This window comes from Crinia signifera, chromosome 4 (assembly GCF_055691185.1).
Source record: "Crinia signifera chromosome 4, ASM5569118v1, whole genome shotgun sequence".
NCBI classification, from domain to species: Eukaryota; Metazoa; Chordata; class Amphibia; order Anura; family Myobatrachidae; genus Crinia; species Crinia signifera.
The window spans coordinates 64,928,207-64,952,049 of NC_139220.1; the positions used below are offsets into that span (position 1 = coordinate 64,928,207).

A 23,843-nucleotide genomic window follows, 5' to 3' on the forward strand; every position below is an offset into this window, starting at 1 on the left:
GAGATTTATTAGAGGGGGTCAGTAGTGTAGTGGTGGGTATAGAGGGATCCGTAGTGTAGTGGTGGGTATAGAGGGATCCGTAGTGTAGTGGTGGGTATAGAGGGATCCGTAGTGTAGTGGTGGGTATAGTAGGGTCAGTAGTGTAGCGGTGGGTATAGTAGGGTCAGTAGTGTAGAGGTGGGTATAGAGGGATCCATAGTGTAGCGGTGGCTATAGAGGGGTCAGTAGTGTAGCGGTGGGTATAGTAGGGTCAGTACTGTAGCGGTGGCTATAGAGGGGTCAGTAATGTAGCGGTGGCTATAGAGGGGTCAGTAATGTAGCGGTGGCTATAGAGGGGTCAGTAATGTAGCGGTGGCTATAGAGGGGTCAGTAATGTAGCGGTGACTATAGAGGGGTCAGTAATGTAGCGGTGGCTATAGAGGGGTCAGTAGTGTAGCGGTGGGTATAGTAGGGTCAGTAGTGTAACGGTGGCTATAGAGGGGTCAGTAATGTAGCGGTGGCTATAGAGGGATCCGTAGTGTAGCGGTGGCTATAGAGGGGTCAGTAATGTAGCGGTGGCTATAGAGGGGTCAGTAATGTAGCGGTGGCTATAGAGGGGTCAGTAATGTAGCGGTGGCTATAGAGGGGTCAGTAGTGTAGCGGTGGCTATAGTAGGGTCAGTAGTGTAACGGTGGCTATAGAGGGGTCAGTAATGTAGCGGTGGCTATAGAGGGATCCGTAGTGTAGCGGTGGCTATAGAGGGGTCAGTAATGTAGTGGTGGCTATAGAGGGGTCAGTAAGGTAGCAGTGGCTATAGAGGGGTCAGTAATGTAGCGGTGGCTATAGAAGGGTCAGTAGAAATATGAAGAAGGAGCGCACGGAAGTGAGAGCAGCGACTTTCTCCAAACACTGGCCACGAGACGAACAGGCAAATGCAGATCCGATATGTCAGACGACCATGCCCCAATGCGTTTTGTCATAGGACTTCGTCATTTGCCTGTCCATCTCGTGGCCAGTGATTGGAGAAAGCCGCTGCTCTCACCTCCGTATGGGATCCATTGGAGTGACGCCCTGGATCCTCGTGCTGTGTGCCATCGAGCGGCCAGTATCCTGCATGCCGTTTGTTTCTTACTTTCATGTATGTGAGCAATAGTAGGCACATGTAACAGAAGAAATAAGAAGGAGCGCACACGTGAGCACAATGTAAAATAATTTACTAAAAAAGCGTATAAGCTCACATACATGAAAGTAAGGAACAAACGGCATGCAGGATACTGGCCGCTCCATGACACATAGCACAAGGAACCAGGGCGTCACTCCAATGGATCCCATACGGAGGTGAGAGCAGCGGCTTTCTCCAATCACTGGCCATATAGCATAAATGTGCTGATGGTGTGACGCTCAGGTGTCACAAGATGGGTTATATAGCATAAATGTGCTGATGGTGTGACGCTCTCAGGTGTCACAAGATGGATTATATAGCATAAATGTGCTGATGGTGTGACGCTCCGGTGTCACAGGATGGATTATATAGCATAAATGTGCTGATGGTGTGACGCTCTCAGGTGTCACAAGATGGGTTATATAGCATAAATGTGCTGATGGTGTGACGGTCAGGTGTCACAAAATGGTTATATAGCCTAAATGTGCTGATGGTGTGACGCTCCGGTGTCACAAGATGGATTATATAGCATAAATGTGCTGATGGTGTGACGCTCAGGTGTCACAAGATGGGTTATATAGCATAAATGTGCTGATGGTGTGACGCTCAGGTGTCACAAGATGGGTTATATAGCATAAATGTGCTGATGGTGTGACGCTCTCAGGTGTCACAAGATGGATTATATAGCATAAATGTGCTGATGGTGTGACGCTCCGGTGTCACAAGATGGTTATATAGCATAAATGTGCTGGTGGTGTGACGCTCCGGTGTCACAAGATGGTTATATAGCATAAATGTGCTGGTGGTGTGACGCTCAGGTGTCACAAGATGGTTATATAGCATAAATGTGCTGATGGTGTGACGCTCAGGTGTCACAAGATGGGTTATATAGCATAAATGTGCTGATGGTGTGACGCTCAGGTGTCACAAGATGGTTATATAGCATAAATGTGCTGATGGTGTGACGCTCAGGTGTCACAAGATGGTTATATAGCATAAATGTGCTGATGGTGTGACGCTCAGGTGTCACAAGATGGATTATATAGCATAAATGTGCTGATGGTGTGACGCTCCGGTGTCACAAGATGGTTATATAGCATAAATGTGCTGATGGCGTGACCCTCAGGTGTCACAAGATTGGTTATAAAGCATAAATGTGCTGATGGTGTGACGCTCAGGTGTCACAAGATGGTTATATAGCATAAATGTGCTGATGGTGTGACGCTCAGGTGTCACAAGATGGTTATATAGCATAAATGTGCTGATGGTGTGACGCTCAGGTGTCACGAGATGGGTTATATAGCATAAATGTGCTGATGGTGTGACGCTCAGGTGTCACAAGATGGTTATATAGCATAAATGTGCTGATGGTGTGACGCTCAGGTGTCACAAGATGGTTATATAGCATAAATGTGCTGATGGTGTGACGCTCAGGTGTCACAAGATGGTTATATAGCATAAATGTGCTGATGGTGTGACGCTCAGGTGTCACAAGATGGGTTATATAGCATAAATGTGCTGATGGTGTGACGCTCAGGTGTCACAAGATGGTTATATAGCATAAATGTGCTGATGGTGTGACGCTCAGGTGTCACAAGATGGTTATATAGCATAAATGTGCTGATGGTGTGACGCTCAGGTGTCACAAGATGGGTTATATAGCATAAATGTGCTGATGGTGTGACGCTCAGGTGTCACAAGATGGTTATATAGCATAAATGTGCCTATGGTCTGACGCTCAGGTGTCACAAGATGGATTATAAAACATAAATGTGCTGATGGTGTGACGCTCAGGTGTCACAAGATGGATTATAAAACATAAATGTGGTGATGGTGTGACGCTCAGGTGTCACAAGATAGTTTATATAGCATAAATGTGCTGATGGTGTGACGCTCAGGTGTCACAAGGTGGTTATATACTGTAGCATAAACGTGCTGATGGTTTGAAGATCAGGTGTCACCATTTTGACCTTTTAAATTAAAATGTGCCTTCGCGATTGAAAAATGTGCCCTCGCGATTGAAAAATGTGCCCTCGCGATTGAAAAATGTGCCCTTCCCGTGGTCAGCACCCTGCCCTAAAAAATTTCTAGAGTGAACACTACAGTCCCCAGCCGCAAGAGTCTCAGTTAATAGTTACATTACCCCCAGGTTTGAGATCGAAAGAGGTACGCGACAGGGGTGCCCGATGTCCCCCGGCCTTTTCGCGGTGGCCAACGAGCCTCTGGCATGCCTCATATGGTAGAGTGCAACAATTAGGGTATTTAAGATAGGAACAAAGGAAGACCGGATTGCATTATATGCAGATGATATTCTCCTGTTTGTGCATAATCATCTTGAGGCAGTGCCGGAGGTGATGGGGATGGTGGAGAGGTTCGGGGGATAGTCGGGCCTTAAAATTAACTGGAAAAAGTCGGGAATTCTACCCCTAGAGGGCCCCTGTCCTCCAGCAGTGGTTACCCCAGGTCCGTTGAAATGGGTCAATGGGTTTGTGTACATGGGTATTCGGGTCTCAAGGGACCTCTCTAAATTCGAGGCGTTAAATATAACTCCACAGATTGAGTACATAAAATCTAAAATAGAACCCTGGTGCCGACTCCCGCTTACAGTCACCAGTAGGGTAAACCTTGTAAAAATGATTGTGCAGCCGAAGGTCCTGTACATGCTACAGCATTCTCCTGTTTACCTTCCACGAAGAATATTCCGCCAAATAGAGGGGCTAATCTCCTCTCTAGTTTGGTCTAATAAGAGACCTAGATTGAAATTAAAAACTCTTACCAGACCAAAGGGTGAAGGAGGGCTGGCCCTCCCGAACTTCTGGCTGTACTATCTTACAGTACAAATAGGCCATTTAAAGAATATGGTCCAAGGGGAGTTTAGAGAGGATTACATCATAGAAATGGTTAAAATCCTATCCCCAGGACATACACCTCTGCAGCTACTTCTGAGCGGCAACATGAAACAAAGCTGGCCACCAATTGTAAAACAGATGATTTTAGTCTGGAAGCAAGTGGAAGGATTACTGGGGAGCCAGGGTATAGATACAGAAACACCCCTTGATAACGCTAAAGCTTTAGCAGAATTAAAAAAAATTGCAAGTCAGGAAAATCTGGGGAGAGAAAGGAATAAGCACTTTGGGACAACTTTATGAGAATAAGGAACTGAAATCTTTCCAGTCACTAAAGTTGGAATTTTCCCTCCCCAACAAATACCTTTTTAGATATATACAACTCCGACATGCCTGTAACGTCCAATTCAGTAGGGATGTTCCTAATCTGGAACCTTCGGGGACAAAAAAGCTATTAACAAGATGCCCCAGGAGACACTTAGTATCCTTTCTATATAGGGCCCTATGCCAGGAACTCCAAGATGAGGGCTTAGTTGAGTTGAAATCTAAGTGGGAGGCGGATATAGGACCCATTTCAGGAGAAGAATGGCAGGGGGCCTTAGCAGATATACGCTTAGCTACTAATCAGGCTAGCTTACAACAGATTCAGCTCTACATAGTTCACAGAACCTATATGACCTCAGAAATATTATATACGATTGGAGGGAGGAAAAATGCTAACTGTCCCAAGTGCGTAGGTAATATAGGTTCATTTTGGCATCTAATATGGACCTGCCCAGAAGTAGCAGGATTCTGGGAAGCAGTAATGAAGGAAATGATCGCTATAGGAATCCCCAAAGAGTTGTACGCCCTTGGCCTGTATACTGTCAATTACCGAAAGAGGCCTTATGGATAGGGACTTAAAACCTTTTTTGTTATAGCCTCTACTCTGGCCAAGACTTGCATAGCAAGAAAATGGCTAGCCAAAGAAGCCCCAGATATAGGTACATGGAAAGCTCTGGTAAAGACCACCATGGAACATGAAAAATGTACACACTTAGCAAGAGGTACAGAACTTCTTCTTCTTCCGTAGGGTATGGAAAAACTGGATGACCCGACAGGAAAACTCCCCTTAGAAGTATATTACAGGTAGGAAGGAATAGGGAAATCTCGAGTTAAAACAATTGAGAACAGGGTAATAGAAATTAACCTAAAAAGGGAGGGAATGGGGGGGGGGGGGGGGGATAGGAGGAAATAGAGTATTGTTATTATTACTGTTGGTTTATTGTTTAGGTAGAAAGTTTCATTGAGTATCCGATTTGGAACAATAATTGATGAACTGTGTTGAATATCTGGCAAATGACAGGAAGATATGAAAGGTAGCTGGATGAATTAAATGTTTATCATGTTATGTTATCTCCTGTACCAATAAAGAAAAGATGGAAATCACTTGGTGAACTCGTATTACAGTGTCTCTGTGTATTCGTTCCGTGATTATAATCTATTATATTTTGTTCTACACACTTATATTACTTCTATTTGAGGGCCGTGGGCCCTCAAATAGAAGTAATATAAGTGTATAGAACAAAATATAATAGATTATAATCACAGAACGAATACACAGAGACACTGTAATATAAGTAAACACAATTTATAGGATACATACACGGACACAATTGTATAGTACTGCTCGTATGTTTTGGCAAGGAGCAAAATTAAATAAGAAACACAAGTAACGTCACTTTAAGCACGGAGTAGGATAATGAAAAAATAGTACTTGGAGATTATGGAAATCATGGGAATGGAGTAAATGTAAGAAATTAGTGGATAAACATAAGTAGGAATTAATTAAAGGGCAAAGGAGATAGGGAAGAGGGAAGGTGGAGACCACTAAGCGATATAGAGGGAATTTGTCAAATAAGAAACACGGCTCATGTCTAACGGAAAGACAACAATATGTCAAAACTCGATGAACTACTGTTTTAAACTGTGATGTTTTAAAAAGAAAAGTTAAATAAATAAAGTATGAATAAAAAAAAAGTATATATTTTTTTTCCACTGTGCCACCAATGTTTTGGGGGTGAATATCACTATACCACCAATGTAATATCTTGGATAGTTCTAATGATCTCTTAGGAGCATTGATGTCATTCTGAATTAGTGCTAATGAGCTGTTATTGGCGGCCCTCTGCCTGTGGTAACATAAGCACATAAGTATGTTAGAAGCAGAATGAAATGGTTTTGGTCTACAGCAAGGTGGCATCTGTGTGATACACGCCACATAATACATGTCTTCACTACATCAGTGACATACAGTATGTTTGCATGCCAGAAAGGTTCCATTTTTCTTTTATTCACACATAGCATTTCCCAAATACAATAAAAGCTGCAAACCATAAGGATGCCAGTGAGGCAGTAATACTAACCATTAAACCATCCGTGCTGCCCATACATACACATATATATATGTGCTTAGGCATTTCAAAACCTGTCAGAACAGTAACCCTGCAGGAATGACGTTTTTTGGTTTAGAACATGTCACTTTAGATATTAGAAAGGGAAACAGAGATGTTATGCTGGCAAAAAGAGAATCCTACTGGATTGTGACACTTAATACCTTGTGCCCGATTGGTTTAAACGAGGGGGTAGAGATAACACCCTTTTTAGGCTGAATATCCTTCTGAGCCAAGCACCCCTTTTTCAAGTTGAATATACTCGTGAGCTGAATTCTTTTTAAGGATGAGGCCCACAATAGAAAAATCTCTTTGTTTAATCATCTTATATATATTATGCTGCTTTAACCATCACGCTGCTACTATGATCCACCATTTGGTTATATCTACCATGCTGCTAATAACTATGCGATAAATGCAATAACAATCTTTTCAATGACTTTTTATGATGATTTTTTATTATAAGTGATTTTTTATTGGAGGTCCATTTTTTTTAATAAACTGGTGCTCTCCAGTATTGGTTCAAGATGATTTGCTAAAACTTTGACGTTGAAATATTTCGGCCGTTCTGTATGTGTATTTTCATCACTTTTTATTAATTTTTAACTTTTAGTGGTATATTATTTATGCTTACCTGTTTTCTTATCTGTATTTATATCCATCAAAAGTCTCTTATGAACACCTTCGAGTTTCGGTCATCAAGAAAAGAATTAATATCTCCAGTTTGGATGAAGGCTAATTAGCGCCACTGTAATACTGTCATTTCTATAAAGAAATTGTGCAAATATGCCATCGATGATTTTTCGATGTATTTCGATGTATTTCGATTTTAAAATGCAAATATTTTTCAAAATGCAAATATTTTTTAATGAGGATGTTTTATTAACTTTGTATGTATATTGTTTGTTTGTATGCACAAAAAATGTTTTGTTGTGGTATTTTTAATACATTGGTAAATGTTCGTAAAGTCTGAATGTAGTACAGGCACTCTAAATTGATTACAGCCGCAGCAACCAATGCATCACCAATAGTGACGTAGGGTTGTATCCAGGCTACAAAGAGGGAGCTGACCGAAGCCAGGACCAGCCCTCTGACGAAGTCCTCGTGACGAAACGCGTAGGGGCGTGCCCTGGCGTCGGTCTGAACTCCGTGTTGGACGAGAGAGTGGTGAGAGCACTCAGATCCTAGCACACTGCTGCCCGGGGCAGCACAGTACATGCTGTTGATCACCCGCGGTTTTGCCTAACCGTCTCTTGCGGTACGTGATACCATCTTGTTTAAACCTGTCGGATATTTTAATACATTTGAAAATAAAAACATAAAGCACTATTTGGAGCGCTCCTTTTTCCTTTCCTAGAAAAACCATTACCTGAGAATCCAGGTGCCCGCAAAAGGTAATTGGAGGAAGCTGCCGGTTTTACATACAGACCTTAAGTGCTGAGAACTACTTTACTGAAGGGACGGATTTGTTCCTGATTACAGACATTCCTAAGGACTTGCACGCTAATTGGACTTTTTTGATATATATATATATATTGTAAGACAGTGGCAGGGAAAGTCATAGACGGCAGGTATCTTTCCCCTAGAATCCTGTCTTATGGCATATAGACTGCAGGCTGTTTCAATCTGTGTGGTAAGCTCCGGCTTACAAAGGGTGTTCTGTCCTGGGCTGGTAATCAGGAGAGCACCTGATTCTTTGAAAAAGGAGTCAGCCCTCTCCATAGGGCTCTCTCTCTCTCCCTGGGTGTTGGAGGCAGTAAGCTGCTGCTAGAGAGAGACAAGGCTGTAAGTACTGCATTACTTGATCTATATCTGCTGTGTGTGTCCAGTGTCACATAGTGTGGCCCTGGTATAGAGAGGGACGTTTATTCTGTTTAGTTAGAGCTCAGACGAGCAGGTTTTATTTTCTGTTTTGCCTGAAGTGTAAAGGCTGTTTTTTTAGTTTCTTGCTCTGAGTGCTGCAATAAACTCAGGCAAGCCCTGTTTTGGACCCAAGCCGTGATGTCACTGTCTAAGTCTGTGCCAAATCCTCACCTGTGCCTACCCGTTTGATGCCAAAACCCCACATATGGTGGAGAATGCGAGCAAGCATCTCACTTAAAGAGACATACATCGAACTATAGGACTTTTGCTACAGCAAGCTGGAAGTTGTTGCTAAAGGCAACCAGCCACAAATGAGTGTCTGGAGTGCGCTAATACTTGTATGTCCTGGCTGAAGGCTGCTGTAACACTGCAACAGGAGACTGTTAAAATGGAGGACCTTTTAAAACACTTGGTGCAGGCAAATGAGCTGCAGCGGCAGGCCAACGCACATCAGCAAAAGGTGCATGAGGAGGCCATGCGTGCCCAGGCTGAAACCAATGTTTTGCTGCTTGAATCCAACAGACAAGCCTTAAAGGAACAGCAGCAAACTAATCTGCAATTACAAGAGCAAATACAGAATGTGGCTAAGAGTGTGGCGCAGAGTGTGCAAACACCCCAACCCTTGCTTCCAACCACACGGGCTGCAGTACAGAAGTCTCTGCAAAAGATGACTCTCACGGATGATGTAGAGGCCTATCTTGCAGTGTTTGAACGTGTAGCAGAGAGTGAACAGTTACCCGTGGATCAATGGGCAGGTGTGGTAGCGCCTTTTCTAACTGGAGAACCACAAAAGGCGTATTTTGATCTGAGTGAGCAGGATGCTAAGGTCTACGCGAAACTCAAGGGAGAGATCCTTGCTCGCTTAGGCGTAAACATGAGTGTGCGTGCCCGGAAGGTGCATAACTGGACTTTTTCTGAACAGTTACCTGCGCGGTCCCAAATGTATGACCTGGTCCACCTGGTAAGGAAGTGGCTACAGCCAGAGGAGTCTACACCAGCGCAGATCGTGGAGAGAGTCGTGCTGGACAAGTGTCTTTGTTCCTTACCTCCAAAGGTTCAGCGCTGGGTCGGTCAGGGCGACCCTAATGATGCCGAGGGGCTTGTCAACTTGGTTGAGAGGTACAGAGCTACTGAAAATCTAATCCAAGAAGTGCCTCCTGGACATTCCACCCTCAAGAACAGCAAAGCGGCCGGATCATCTGGTAAGACTGTTCCGTTTACTAGAGGGGTGAATAATGTTGTAAAGGGAGGTGGCCTAGATGGGGAACAAACAGTGGAGAGGCGTTCCCAAGGGACAGTAGGGTCCAAACCTGGGTCGCAAAAAGACTGGGGCCGCATACAGTGTTGGCGTTGTCATGGACCTGGGCATATTGCTGCCAATTGCCCCCTTACTTCTGAGCCAATGGAGTGTGATACAGCCAGGCGAAGCTCTTTATATGCACGTTCTGTTTTCTCTGCTGAGACTGTGTCAGAAACTGGACAGCAAATATGTCATGTAAAGGTGGATGGTTATCCCGGGAGTGCTCTACTGGACTCTGGGAGTTTAGTTACTCTCATCCATGCCAGCTTGGTAGACCCTGGGACACTCACAGGACGTTACATAGGGGTCTTGTGCATACATGGGGACACCAAGGAGTATCCCACAGCTTTAGTCCAGCTAAAGAGTACTTGTGGAACTGTGTCCCATGAAGTGGGCGTGGTAGAGACCCTGATGCATAGTGTGATCCTGGGAAGAGACTTCCCATTGTTCTGGGACTTGTGGAAACAGAATGTACACTGCACTAGAAATGATGTTAATAATGAGAATGTGTGCCCTGTGATTAGTCCTGAGCCTTTTGATCAGGATACTGAGGTTCAAACGGTAGGGGTGACCACTATTGAATCTGACCGTTTTCCCCTAGCTGTTCTTGCAGGTGAAGCTGAGGAGCAGGAAGAACCGTGTGACATGCCTGAGCTAGAGATGTCACGTGATAATTTTGGGACTGCTCAACTTAGAGATCCCACCTTATTAAGAGCTAGGGAAAATCCTAAAGTCATAAATGGTGAGCCCCAATACCCCAATGCTGACAAAGAGTTCCCATATATGGCCATTAACCAGGATCTACTGTATCGGGTAGATAAAATCCGTGGGGAGATAGTTGAGCAGCTGGCGGTGCCCCGGCCATACCGTAGAATGGTCTTAGACCTTGCTCACAAACACGCGATGGGAGGACACTTAGGTACTGAAAAGACCACACAACGCGTGTTGCAACGGTTTTACTGGCCCGGGGTTCACCGCGCAGTAGAAGACTACTGCAAGTCCTGCCCTGACTGTCAGCTGACGGCTCCCATGACACATTTTAGAAGTCCCCTGGTTCCGTTACCTATTATTGAAGTGCCCTTTGACAGGATTGCAATGGACCTGGTCGGCCCTTTGGTAAAATCCTCAAGGGGATTTCAGTATATTCTCGTGGTGTTGGATTACGCCACTCGTTACCCTGAGGCTATTCCTTTGCGGAATACCTCTTCAAAGTCCATAGCAAAAGAGCTCTTCAACATGTTTACCCGTACCGGCATACCCAAAGAGATCCTTACCGATCAAGGAACCCCCTTCATGTCTAAAGTCACGAAAGAGTTGTGTAAACTATTGAAAATTAAGCATCTACGTACATCGGTGTATCACCCACAAACTGACGGTCTTGTTGAAAGGTTTAATAAAACATTAAAGGGGATGTTGAAGAGGGTAGTGAGCAAAGATGGGAAGGACTGGGACTGTCTTCTGCCTTATTTGATGTTTGCGGTCCGTGAGGTGCCCCAATCATCCACAGGTTTTTCCCCTTTTGAGCTAGTATATGGCAGACATCCTCGTGGACTGCTTGATATAGCAAAGGAAACTTGGGAACAGGAGACTACACCCTACAAGAGTGTCATTGAGCATATTTCTCTTATGCAAGACAGAATTGCTGCGGTCATGCCTATAGTCAGGGAACACTTAGAGCAGTCCCAAGAAGCACAACGTCAAGTGTATAACAGGTCAGCCAGGGTAAGAAGCTTTAACCCAGGTGACCGCGTGTTGGTATTAGTGCCCACCGTAGAAAGCAAATTTCTTGCTAAGTGGTAAGGGCCTTATGAGATCATCGAAAAAGTGGGAAGTGTAAATTATAAAGTGTATCAACCAGGTAAACGGAAGCCAGAACAGTTGTACCATGTGAACTTAATTAAACCCTGGAAAGACAGAGAGACTCTGACAGCTGTAAGTGCCCCATCTAGTGATAGCCCAGAGGTGCGGGTGTCAGAGACCCTGTCCAAATCCCAGAAGCAGGAAACTAAAGAGTTAGTACAAAGGAATTATGATGTGTTCTCAGAACTTCCAGGGCGCACCACAGCCATAAAACATGACATTGTCACCGAACCTGGAGTTCGGGTACGCTTAAAACCCTATAGAGTACCAGAAGCGCGTAGACAGGCCATATCTGGGGAGGTCCAGAAAATGTTAGACCTCGGGGTTATCGAGGAGTCTAAAAGTGAGTGGTCAAGCCCGATTGTGTTAATTCCAAAACCAGATGGCTCATTGCGCTTCTGTAATGACTTCCGGAAGCTGAACGAGGTATCAAAATTTGATGCCTACCCAATGCCAAGAGTTGATGAGTTAATTGAAAGACTTGGTCATGCTAGATATTTCTCTACCCTCGACTTAACTAAAGGTTACTGGCAAGTACCTCTTACCGATAGTGCCAAAGAGAAAACAGAGTTTGTCACCCCCGATGGTCTGTTTCAATATCTCTGTTTGCCTTTTGGGTTGCATGGGGCTCCAGCAACTTTTCAAAGGTTGATGGACATTGTTCTTAAACCCCATCGTCAGTATGCCTCTGCATATCTAGACGACATCATAATTTTTAGTGATGACTGGAAGAGTCATTTACCCAAAGTCCAGGCGGTGTTGAATTCCCTCAGAGAGGCGGGGTTGACAGCGAACCCAAAAAAGTGTACTTTAGGCCTCGAGGAGGCACGTTACCTGGGGTATGTTATCGGGAGAGGTATAATAAAGCCACAAATAAATAAAGTGGAGGCTATCCAAGACTGGCCTCGTCCTTCGACAAAAAAACAAGTCAGGGCTTTTTTGGGAATTCTGGGGTATTACCGTAGGTTCATTCCCCAGTTTGCAACCATGGCAGCGCCCCTAACCGATCTTACCAAAGGAGGTAAGGCAGTTATGGTCAGCTGGAACCCAGAGGCTGAAAGGGCATTCCAAGAATTAAAAGTGGCCCTTTGTAATCAACCAGTCCTGATCACTCCAGATTTTAAAAAAGAGTTTGTCGTACAGACTGATGCTTCTGATGTGGGACTAGGTGCTGTCCTCTCCCAAGAAGTTGGTGGAGAGGAACACCCGGTAACATATTTGAGCAGGAAGCTCACACCTGCGGAGAGAAACTACAGTATAGTCGAGCGGGAGTGCTTAGCAATCAAGTGGGCCCTTGAATCCCTAAAGTACTATCTCTTAGGACGCTCCTTTAGATTAATCACTGACCACTCCCCACTTACATGGATGTACCAAGCCAAAGAGAGAAATGCAAGGGTCACGAGATGGTTTCTCAATTTGCAAAATTTCAAATTTACAGTGGAACACAGAGCAGGAAGGCTTCAGGTTAATGCCGATGCCCTATCCCGAACATACTGCCAGTTGGCAGACAGTGTCCGACCCCATAGGTTCGAACAGAGGGGGAGGGTATGTAAGACAGTGGCAGGGAAAGTCATAGACGGCAGGTATCTTTCCCCTAGAATCCTGTCTTATGGCATATAGACTGCAGGCTGTTTCAATCTGTGTGGTAAGCTCCGGCTTACAAAGGGTGTTCTGTCCTGGGCTGGTAATCAGGAGAGCACCTGATTCTTTGAAAAAGGAGTCAGCCCTCTCCATAGGGCTCTCTCTCTCTCCCTGGGTGTTGGAGGCAGTAAGCTGCTGCTAGAGAGAGACAAGGCTGTAAGTACTGCATTACTTGATCTATATCTGCTGTGTGTGTCCAGTGTCACATAGTGTGGCCCTGGTATAGAGAGGGACGTTTATTCTGTTTAGTTAGAGCTCAGACGAGCAGGTTTTATTTTCTGTTTTGCCTGAAGTGTAAAGGCTGTTTTTTTAGTTTCTTGCTCTGAGTGCTGCAATAAACTCAGGCAAGCCCTGTTTTGTACCCAAGCCGTGATGTCACTGTCTAAGTCTGTGCCAAATCCTCACCTGTGCCTACCAGTTTGATGCTAAAACCCCACATATATATATATATATATACACACACACACACACACACACACAGTGCAGTTTGATGGCATGTGTGGCTGTGACAGTCGTGATCGATTTGAAATCTCCCGTGCTGAATCTCCCAATTTGAATCTCTGACACAAATCTCTCTGTATGTAGCTCATTGTCTGAAATGAGCCACAAGAGTGAAATCTCTTGTGCTGAATCTCCCGTTATGTATCTCTGGCACATATCTCTGCGTATGTAGGGCCCTTTAGCTCATTCATTTTGCCCTGATGGATGAACATGATTTCGAATTACCTCAAATGAATACATTCCTTACTCTATTCTGCCTTTTTAGGGGAGTAATATAACATTACAAGGCATCTCCTAGGAGATTAAAATAGTTTTAAAACATACACACTGCATATTTACTCAGTTCCTTGTGGATAGTCAGTTTACTATCACTTCATTCCAAAAGTCACTTGTGGAATTTCATACCTGTGTTTTTAGGAGCCTCCACATAAACTGGCGCTGGAGGTTGACCACCCTGCCAACCATATTGAGGATATTCTTGATAGCCAGGCTGTCCTGGCTGATATCCAGGCTGTGCTGGCTGATATCCAGGCTGTGCTGGCTGATATCCAGGCTGTGCTGGCTGATATCCTACCGGACCAGGCGGATAACCAGGATATGGAGCGGGGCCCGGGCCACCTTGTGGAACTCCATATGGTGGGTAAGGAGCAGATGGATTGACTCCTGTATATGGTGGCGGATTTTCATAATTCATGGTGAATAGTAACCTATAGGAGAAAAAGAAATGCTGATCACCATTAATGCAGAATTTTCTTACAATTGTAATTAGAATTTATAAAGATTCATTGTTTGTTTTTGTAAATGAAGATACAGTACAATGTACAATTAAGTAACTAAAATCTAAAAGTGAAAGTTGTACCCTTTTCACACCAGAAATGCAGAGACCAACCCGGGAATTAAATTCCAGGGACAGTCCCCGGTTGGGACCCATTTACACATGCTTTAGAAGCAGGGACAACCCGGGTCGACTTTTTTTCACACTGAACCCGGGATGACCCTGCATTTCTATGAAAATTGCCTTTTTTAGGCCCGAAAGATGAGGTAATTAGGGAAAAGGGTAAATCGGGATAGGGAGGGCGGGTCTTTGCAGACATTGCAGGCTTTCAGGGGTGAAATAGCACTGCTGGGGTCTGTTGTGCCACAGAGCTTGCACAGTGTCTTCCTGTATGCTGTGTGATTGCCAATGCAGACATTCTTGGTCTTCAGGCTGTCAGGGGTTAAAACGCACTGCTGGAGTTTGTTGTGACACAGGCCATGCACAGTGTCTCCCTGCACGCTGAATGATGCCTCTGGGCATGTCTGTGAGCAGCCACAACAACAGGAAGTTGCCCTGCTAGCCAATCAGCATCATCAGACAAAAGCAGAGGCAACACTAAAAGGAGGGACATGTCCCTGCACTTTTCCCACCAGCCAGTAGTCCGGGAAGGACCCGGGAGCAACCCATCTAGCAGGGTTGAAGTCCCGGAAAATTTTCCCGGGAACCTTTCACACCAGTGCTAGTCGCGGGTTGTTCCCGGACTGCTCTATGCAAAGCTGACCGCCCCAGCTGAAGGCAACAGGCATGGGGAAAGCCACTCAGTGTGTATGCACTGAGCGGCTTTCCCTCAACGATGATAGCGATCATTGCTGTCCATAGCGCTCTCCACTGGGCAGAGTATTTTGGGGGAGCGCTACCTAAAAAAAGCCACGCTCTCCCCCAGGGCCGGGCAGCCCTGCTAAACACTATGCCAGCTGCTGCCCGGCCCTGCCCCCCGGCCCGGTGTGTCAGTAGCCAGCGCCGGAGGCTTCAATAGAAAAGCTGGGGGGGGTAGGGAAGCAGGAGGAGGGGTGGCGGAGGAGAGGGCTCTAAACAGTGGCAAGCCCGGAAAATTCTCGGGATTACCACTTAAAGGGGTTAAATGTCGACAGCAATAGATTCCAAATGCAAATTTCACACCTGAAATCAACTCCAGACATTTTATCTGCTTAATTGAGGATGAAATAACAAGGAAATAGCCCACATCTGTCCAAGAAATAACTGTTGAGTCAATCGACCCATTACTTTTGGTCCCTTAAAAAGTGGGAGGCACAAATTTAAACTGTTGTAATTCCTACCAGTCTGCAGTTAAAGCACATCTTGTTTGTTTTATTGGTACTCTTTACCTAGAACGGCGCCCATCGCGACCATCGTATGCACTAAAAAACGGGTGCGATGTGATGCCCGCGATGGCCGCGATTTCCCATAGGGATCAATGTTAAAAGTCAGATTGGACGCGATTTTAGTGTTAAATGCCTCAATGCCCGCGATTTATACATAGGAAACAATGTTAAATGGGCCACAGAGCCCTAATAGTCCCCCTGAAGTCTTAAATGGCCCCCACAATTTTTAACGCCACCCCACGATCAACGTGAACCTGAAGCGTGGCGAGCGCAGCGAACCTGCGAGGGGCGGCGGAACGCGTCCTCCGACCTTTTCATACCCCCACTATCCACGTCGGCGTGGAGTTGAGAATAGAATAGTGTGGCGAGCGCAGCGAGCCACCGAGCCCGAAGCGTGGCGAGCGCAGCAAGCCCAGCGAGGGGACGCGGATACCTTCACAGGTAAACGCGTCCCTTCGCGGGCTTCACAGGTATCCGCGTCCGCTCGCTGCGCTCGCCACACTATTATATTCTCAACTCCACGCCGACGTGGATAGTGGGGGTATGAAAAGGTCGGAGGACGCGTACCGCTGCGCTCGCCACGCTTCGGGTTCACGTTGATCGTGGGGTGGCATTAAAAATTGTGGGGGCCATTTAAGACTTCAGGGGGACTATTAGGGCTCTGTGGCCCATTTAACATTGTTTCCTATGTATAAATCGCAGGCATTGAGGCATTTAACACTAAAATCGCGTCCAATCTGACTTTTAACATTGATCCCTATGGGAAAATCGCGGGCATCGCGTCGCACCCGTTTTTTATGTGCATGCGATGGCCGCGATTTTTTACCCCCGCATCGCGGGCGCCGTTCTAGGTAAAGAGTACCGTTTTATTTGAAATCCATTGTGTTGGTGTATAGAGCTCAAAATATGAGAATTGTGTTGATGTCCCAATATTTATGCACCTGACTGTATATACATACACACCAACATTTCAATTTTTACTCCGTTGTCAAGGTAAGAACAAGTAACAAAACGAAAAGCACTCACCTAAATAGACCAGAACCACTTTCACAGCTTTTTCCATTGTTACTTGTCCTTACCTTGACAACGGAGTAATATTTGAAACTTTGGTGTAATCAGCATCTGCATCGTTATTTGGGAAGTTCCGAGGAGTGCCATTGCTTTGCAACTACGATATCTATTTTTCTGAGTGCTGCATCCAGGCATTCTACACTGAGAGATTGGAGTTACTTAATAATAATAAAAAAAAAATGTATGTATATATATATATATATATATATATATATATATATATATATATATATATATATATATATATATATATATATATATATATATATATATATATATATATATTTCTCAATTCGGCACTCAGCAGGTATAATAGCACAATGTATCGCCCCGGTGCCTTGTCCTGCGTATGCAACGCACAATTTACAGAGGTTAGTAATACCGGCACTCGTCTAACTTCACAGCACAAGAATCAGACACATGTGTATTACGTACGTACATACATATATATATATATGGGATGCAGTTAAAATCCCGGCGCCGGAATCCCGACACTTTCTCCCTCCGTGGGTGTCCAATCCCGGCGCCGGAATCCCGACACTTTCTCCCTCCGTGGGTGTCCACGACACCCCTGGAGGTAGAATAAATTAGCGTGCCGAGCGTAGCGAGGATCCGGGCCCTTGTCGAGATTTCGGCGTCGGGATTTTGAACACCGGGATCCCGACCGCCGGGATTTCATACTGAATCTATCTATCTATCTATCTATCTACATACATACATACACATACATACATACACACACAACCATATATACATATACACACACACACACACACACACACACACATATATACATACACATAAAAACACACACACACCAATCACTTCATCTGAGTTTAGCATTAAAAACAGTAAAGTGTCTGCCACCTGCTATTTCTGAATGGGAGCTTTCCTAACTTTTCATTATTACAGTGGTAACTGTGCAAATATGAGCTTTATAGCAGCTGTGTTTACACTGAATACTGTAGTAGTGGAGCCTTTTATATATAAATGCCCAATAATGTCAGCAGTATATAGTAATATGTGCAGCACTAACTGGAATAAATAACCAATAATATAACTGCTAACATTCAACCCAATGCCTTTGCTTTCATTTTGCCTTCGCGCCAGCCTGGATTACTTATTGACTCCTGTTGTAGTTGACTGTTGTTGTTTTATTCTGCACTGCAGCTGCTTCATATAAGGGGGATTACCCAAAACCCCTCAGAAGACAAACCAGCAAAAGAAAAAAAAAATGTTACTGGTTTCCTAGCACGGCGCCCGTAGGGTCCCATTGCATACCATAACTTAAGGTATGCGATGGGACCCGGTCAGACCCGACCGACCTGATTTTCGGGCTTCAAAAGACGTTTCTGTACATTTTAAGGTACTTATGTATTATCTGGGCTCCCATGTTAAATGCACCCCATTTTTTCATACCCCTACTATCCAAATATGCATGGAGTTGATTTTATATAGTGTGGCGAGCGCAGCGAGCCACCGTGCCCGAAGCGTGGCGAGCGCAGCGAGCCCCGCGAGGGGACGCGGTCTCACAAGAAAAACGGGAGCCCAGATATTACATAAGTACCCATTTTAAAAATCGGTCGCATCGCATGCCATTATAATGGCATGCGATGCGACGGACCCGATTTTTACATTGGACCCAATGTTAAATGGTCCCGCAGACCCGATTTTTTATTGTATACCCACCCTGATAGTTAATTATGTCAAATGCCCCCCCATTGTTAACGCAACACCACAATAAACGTCAACCCGAAGCATGGCGAGCGCAGCGGTACGCGTCCTACGACCTTTTCATACCCCCACTATCCATGTCGGCGTGGAGTTGATTTTATACAGTGTGGCGAGCACAGCGAGCCCAAAGCGTGGCGAGCCTCGCGAGGGGACACTTAATACGCGTGAAGTAATGCTCGTCCGCTCGACACGCTTCGGGCTCGGTGGCTCGCTGCGCTCACCACACTATATAATATAAACTCCATGCAGACGTGGATAGTGGGGGTATGAAAAGGTCGGAGGACGCGTACCGCCACCCCTCGCGGGCTCGCTACGCTGGCCACGCTTCGGGTTGGCGTTCATCGTGGCATTAACAATGGGGGGGCATTTGACATAGTAATTACCCATCAGGGTGGGTATACAATTAAAAATCGGGTCTGAAGGGGCATTTAACATTTGTAATCAGCCATCAGGGTTGCTGTACAATTAAAAATCGGGTCGAATTGGTCGCATGCGATGGGACCGATTTTTCTGACCCGATGTCATACAATTGACATCGGTGGCGCCGTGCTAGGAAACAAGTACCGAAAAAATGTAAGCAGCACCTGTGCAGAATAATAAAATTATATTTATTTAAAACAATTTTTATAAATATGTTGTGGCCAGCAACAAAGACCAGACTCACATACACAAATAACACACAATTCCCCTATGCTCGTTAGGTAAGAGGGATTAGTTATGCATGCCGTCCTTATAATGTTAATGTTAGTATCATAAACTTTAGTTTAGTTTCCAACTTTGTATTAACACAGTCTTCAGTCCCCACTCATGTGCACATATTAAGTGGTTAGTATTGCTTAGTAAATACTTAATTGCAAGTTGGGGGTTCGGCTGCCAGTCCCCAGTGGGTTTCCCCGACCACTGGTGCAGTCCAATACTTGCGGTCCTTTCAAAGAATACACACTGGTACTGGTCTTTATGCTGCCAGAATAATCCCAGTGTCCCTCTATGCATTTCTCCGCCTTGCAGGTTACCCCAGTGACCAATTTGGATGACACTAGCTATTTGCCATATCTTCTAAGCCACACAAAACACAGGCAACTGAGGAATTAAATTGATGGTCATTGCTGGTGTTTGGCACAACAGCTAATGTAAGATCTATATTGCTAGTTTTTTTTTCAGGAAGATTTGGAGGAGAAGCATGGTGTGCACAGCGCACCATGCAAGGGGGCACGGTACACTAATAAGTTGTCTGTGTCAACCTAGGTCGACAGACAACCAGAACAATCTATGAAAAACTCATGGCAACCTTTTCCTGTCGAACTAATGCAAGTGTTAACCTTCTGCCTTATTAGCTATAGTGTTCCACCTATTAACTGGTCAACCTAATGATCCACTACTACCCTCAACAAGACAGTGCATTTTGCCTTACAATTGTAATGTACTGGACAGAGAAGATCAAATTGAGGGGAAAACAGACCATCTGGCCTGGCGTGGATTTATACATTGAGACAATTAAGAGTACAGAAGGTTCAGTCAGTTTAAACTGGTAAAAATTCAGGGTTAGATTCATAACCAAGAACTTTACTTCTTCAATAAATGAAAATGTTTTAATTTTTTTATACAGCTAATAAATCCACATAAATGAAACTCATTGTTTGACATCCTCTGAGAAAAAATCAGTACTTGTTTAGTTTCACAGCGGCAGCGTGCGCGCAATCTAGCTATAAATATTGTCAGCTTGCCAAACTTCTCTCAGCTACGTTGTTTACAGAAGCGGTGTGTCGGGGTGTCTATTTCACTGTGGAACTACAAGTGCCGACATGGATAGTGGGGGTATGAAAAGGTCGGGAGGATGTGTACCGTGTGCGCTCGCCACGCTTCGGGATGGCGTGGATGGTGGGGTTGTTTCAGGAACCCATTCACACCTGAGACAGTAATGACAACATGTGTTAACTGTTAAGTTTTTTAGTGAATATTAAAGATAATGAATGATGGAAAAATGATTAAATGACAATACAAATTAATTTGAAGAACAATAAAAAGACACAAAAAACAAGAAAATCTAGAAAAAAGTAATTATTCATGAACTGAATGTGCCATCATCAGCACTCGAAGATGAAGCAGCTGCTGACGTCGACGCTGTCGACTGTGGCTCTGCAGCGTCGACTGTCATCCTGGGGGAGCAGCGTCAGCGCGTGTAGGACGCGCTTAAAGGGGTCCTCCGTGCCAAGCGTCTTCCTCCAGATGAACTCCTGGAGATAGGAGTCCAGGTGATGACGCCCGGTCCCTCTTTGGCGTTATTCCACCACTTACAGGATTCCCATAGCCTCTCAATATTTTGTGTATGCACGCCACTATCAGGATCCACCTCAGCCCAGCCTATACATACATACATACATACATACATACACGCACTTTCACCCTCACATTAGATAGCCGCTGCGGTGCCGTATAGATAGTAGTGCAAAGACAGTACTACAGTATATACTGTAGATACAGACTACTCCCCTGGGGGAAAACAGCACTCACCAGACTTGCTGCCTTGAGAAAGGTCCTAAGGTACCGAAACGCCGGCAGGCCTTACTGTGTACCATTAAACTTGGACATTTATCTGGATGACATCATTTAATACAAGTCTGGTGAGTGCTGTTTTCCCCAGGGGAGTAGGCTGAGGTGGATCCCGATAGTGGCGTGCATACGCAAAACATTGAGAGGCTGTGGAGATCCTGTAAGTGGCGGAATAAGCGCCAAAGGGGGACCATGCGTCATCACCTGGACTCCTATCTCCTGGAGTTCATCTGGAGGAAGACACTTGGCACGGAGGACCCCTTTAAGCGCATCATGCACGCGCTGACCCTGCTCCCCCAGGATGACAAAGACGACGCTGCAGAGCCACAGTCGAAAGCGTCGACATCAGCAGCTGCTTCATCTTCGAGTGCTGATGATGGCACATGCAGTTCATGAATTATTACTTTTTCTAGCTTTTCTTGTTTTTTGTGTCTTTTATTGGTCTTCAACGTAACTATGACAAGATATTCATGATGAATATATACATTTCCATACCTAAAACACCTGGCTTGCACTAGCGATACCGGATATCGGCACAAGAACAGTATCACGCATTAAGGTTGACGCATCTCTACTATGTGTCAACCAGGGATACTGAGTTTAAAGTACTAACAATACCGTTTACAACATGCCTCACAACAAATTCACATACATGCATGTGCAAATGATACAACCAAGAGTCCATGGACCAGCCAGTATCCACCCACATGTATATTTATCAGGTATATGCGCCGTGTTCATTGTCACCAGCGTGTTACCAAAAGTACAATTCGAAGAGATGGGGCATTTGGGAATATATACGTCCCTCTCATCAAGAGTGACAGAACTGGGATATTCATGTCCACAATACCACCAACCTATACACCTTTCCTTTGCGTGCTCTGAACACACAATGTTCTGCAGTTAATTCACCATAAGAAACATCCATCAAGCTGACTGACCTTATTACATGTCGGATACCGCCGACACATCAGAGGATTGATGTACACCTTCTGCTCTCTCTCACATACTTTTCCACATATATGCGTAGCAATACTAAAGTGCGCATACAATGAATACCAGCACACTTACCAGGCCGGCCGGCCTGTGTTGCGTGTCCGGAGCTGCCGCGGTGTCCCAATCGTTAAAAGAATTGACGTACACCGACATATACGTCACCTTTGTCCCTAACAGTGATTGCGCCAGCAAAAACCATAGCGCTGCGGTCGCGACACAACATGGTGATGTGCAGCGTGGTGATCCCGTTTGAACTATACATGCGTTTGATGGGATCGCACTGTCCCCATAATAAGTAACATTGTTCACCATGTACAGGGTATGCAGGATGAACACCACTGACACATTTACCTTTAATGTACACTATGCCACGGGAATAACTATTTGGCGGATCCAGCCGCTTCTCTAACTATACACTGCTGTAGTTTTGGACAAGTGACACAGGATAGCGTGAAAGGCTGAGGACTGGTACACTTCCAAATCTCCTCCACCAGTTTAATCTTTACATGCGTTAGTAATACTCTAGTCACCTACCCATGCCCACCAACATACTCACCAGGTCGGACGGCCCGCGTTGTGTGTCCAGCTTGCCGCAGTATCCATGTCGACGCTATAAAGTGAAACAATACGTACACCAAGACAATCTCTATCCATTACAATTGTTTGTGACAGAATAAACCCTAATACCACAAGAAAGACACGCAGCATGATTAGATTCCATCTCCCCCCTAGCAAGTAACATTGTCCATACTATACAGAACAAGCAGGATGACCACCTCTGATACATTTGCCTTCGGTACAATAAGCGCCATTATGACACGGTAGATGGCTACACACGGGACGATCTGCCCCCACTAAAGTGGACTGACGGCGCGTCCAGGCAGTAGCCGAGTCCCATGGCTCTGCTGTACGCTGATGTCTCGTGCGGCGGGAGCCATGTCTCTCTTTACATTATGGACTATTATCCTTTTACCAGCGACATTAATTTACTTATTTCATTTTTGAACGGGGACTTAGCCTTCCCGATCTCACGGGGACGCACGGCGGTGACTCGCGGCTCTCCCTCCCGCTGCGAACATAAGATGTACTGGCAGCCAGACAGAGACCCATACGGGCACATCACTTTGTGATCCTAAGGGACAGTACGACCAGGGAGGATGACCACCTCTGATACATTTGCCTTCGGTACAATAAGCGCCATTATGACACGGTAGATGGCATACACACGGGACGATCTGCCCCTACAAAAGTGGACTGACGGCGCGTCCAGGCAGTAGCCGAGTCCCATGGCTCTGCTGTACGCTGATGTCTCGCTCGGCGGGAGCCATGTCTCTTTCTATATTATGGACTATTATCCTTTTACCAGCAACATCAATTTACATATTTCATTTCTGAACGGTGACTTAACCTTCCCGATCTCATGGGGACACACGGCGGTGACTCGCGGCTCTCCCTCCCGCTGCGAACATAAGATGTACTGGCAGCTAGACAGAGACCCATTCGGGCACATCACTTTGTGATCCTTAGGGACAGTACGACCAGGGAAATAGGGATTGCCAAGGCAACCCCCATAAACAAATTGAAGTATAAGTGTTTTCACAATACTAAAAGTGGGTGTAGATAAACGCACAATACATGACACCCACATCAATTGACCAATGAGCGATTCACTTGAATCTGCATATGATGAATATTCATGGAGGAACCGGTACTTAAGGAGCTTCCGGCGGCTTGCCCGGTGGTCCTGAAGAAGCTTTGTTGCGAAAGCG

The 23,843-nt window shown here is 45.2% G+C and overlaps 1 protein-coding gene across 1 annotated transcript in view; it reads right to left on the reverse strand.

The window, feature by feature from the left end:
- The window catches only part of CYSTM1 (cysteine rich transmembrane module containing 1), an 81,397-nt gene that overhangs the window by 39,206 nt on the left and 18,348 nt on the right, over window positions 1–23,843 (reverse strand). Inside the window, exon 2 of the mRNA XM_083181809.1 lies at window positions 13,990–14,291. Coding sequence (XP_083037935.1) covers window positions 13,990–14,291 — 302 coding nt within the window. The remainder of the gene's footprint in view (window positions 1–13,989; window positions 14,292–23,843) is intronic.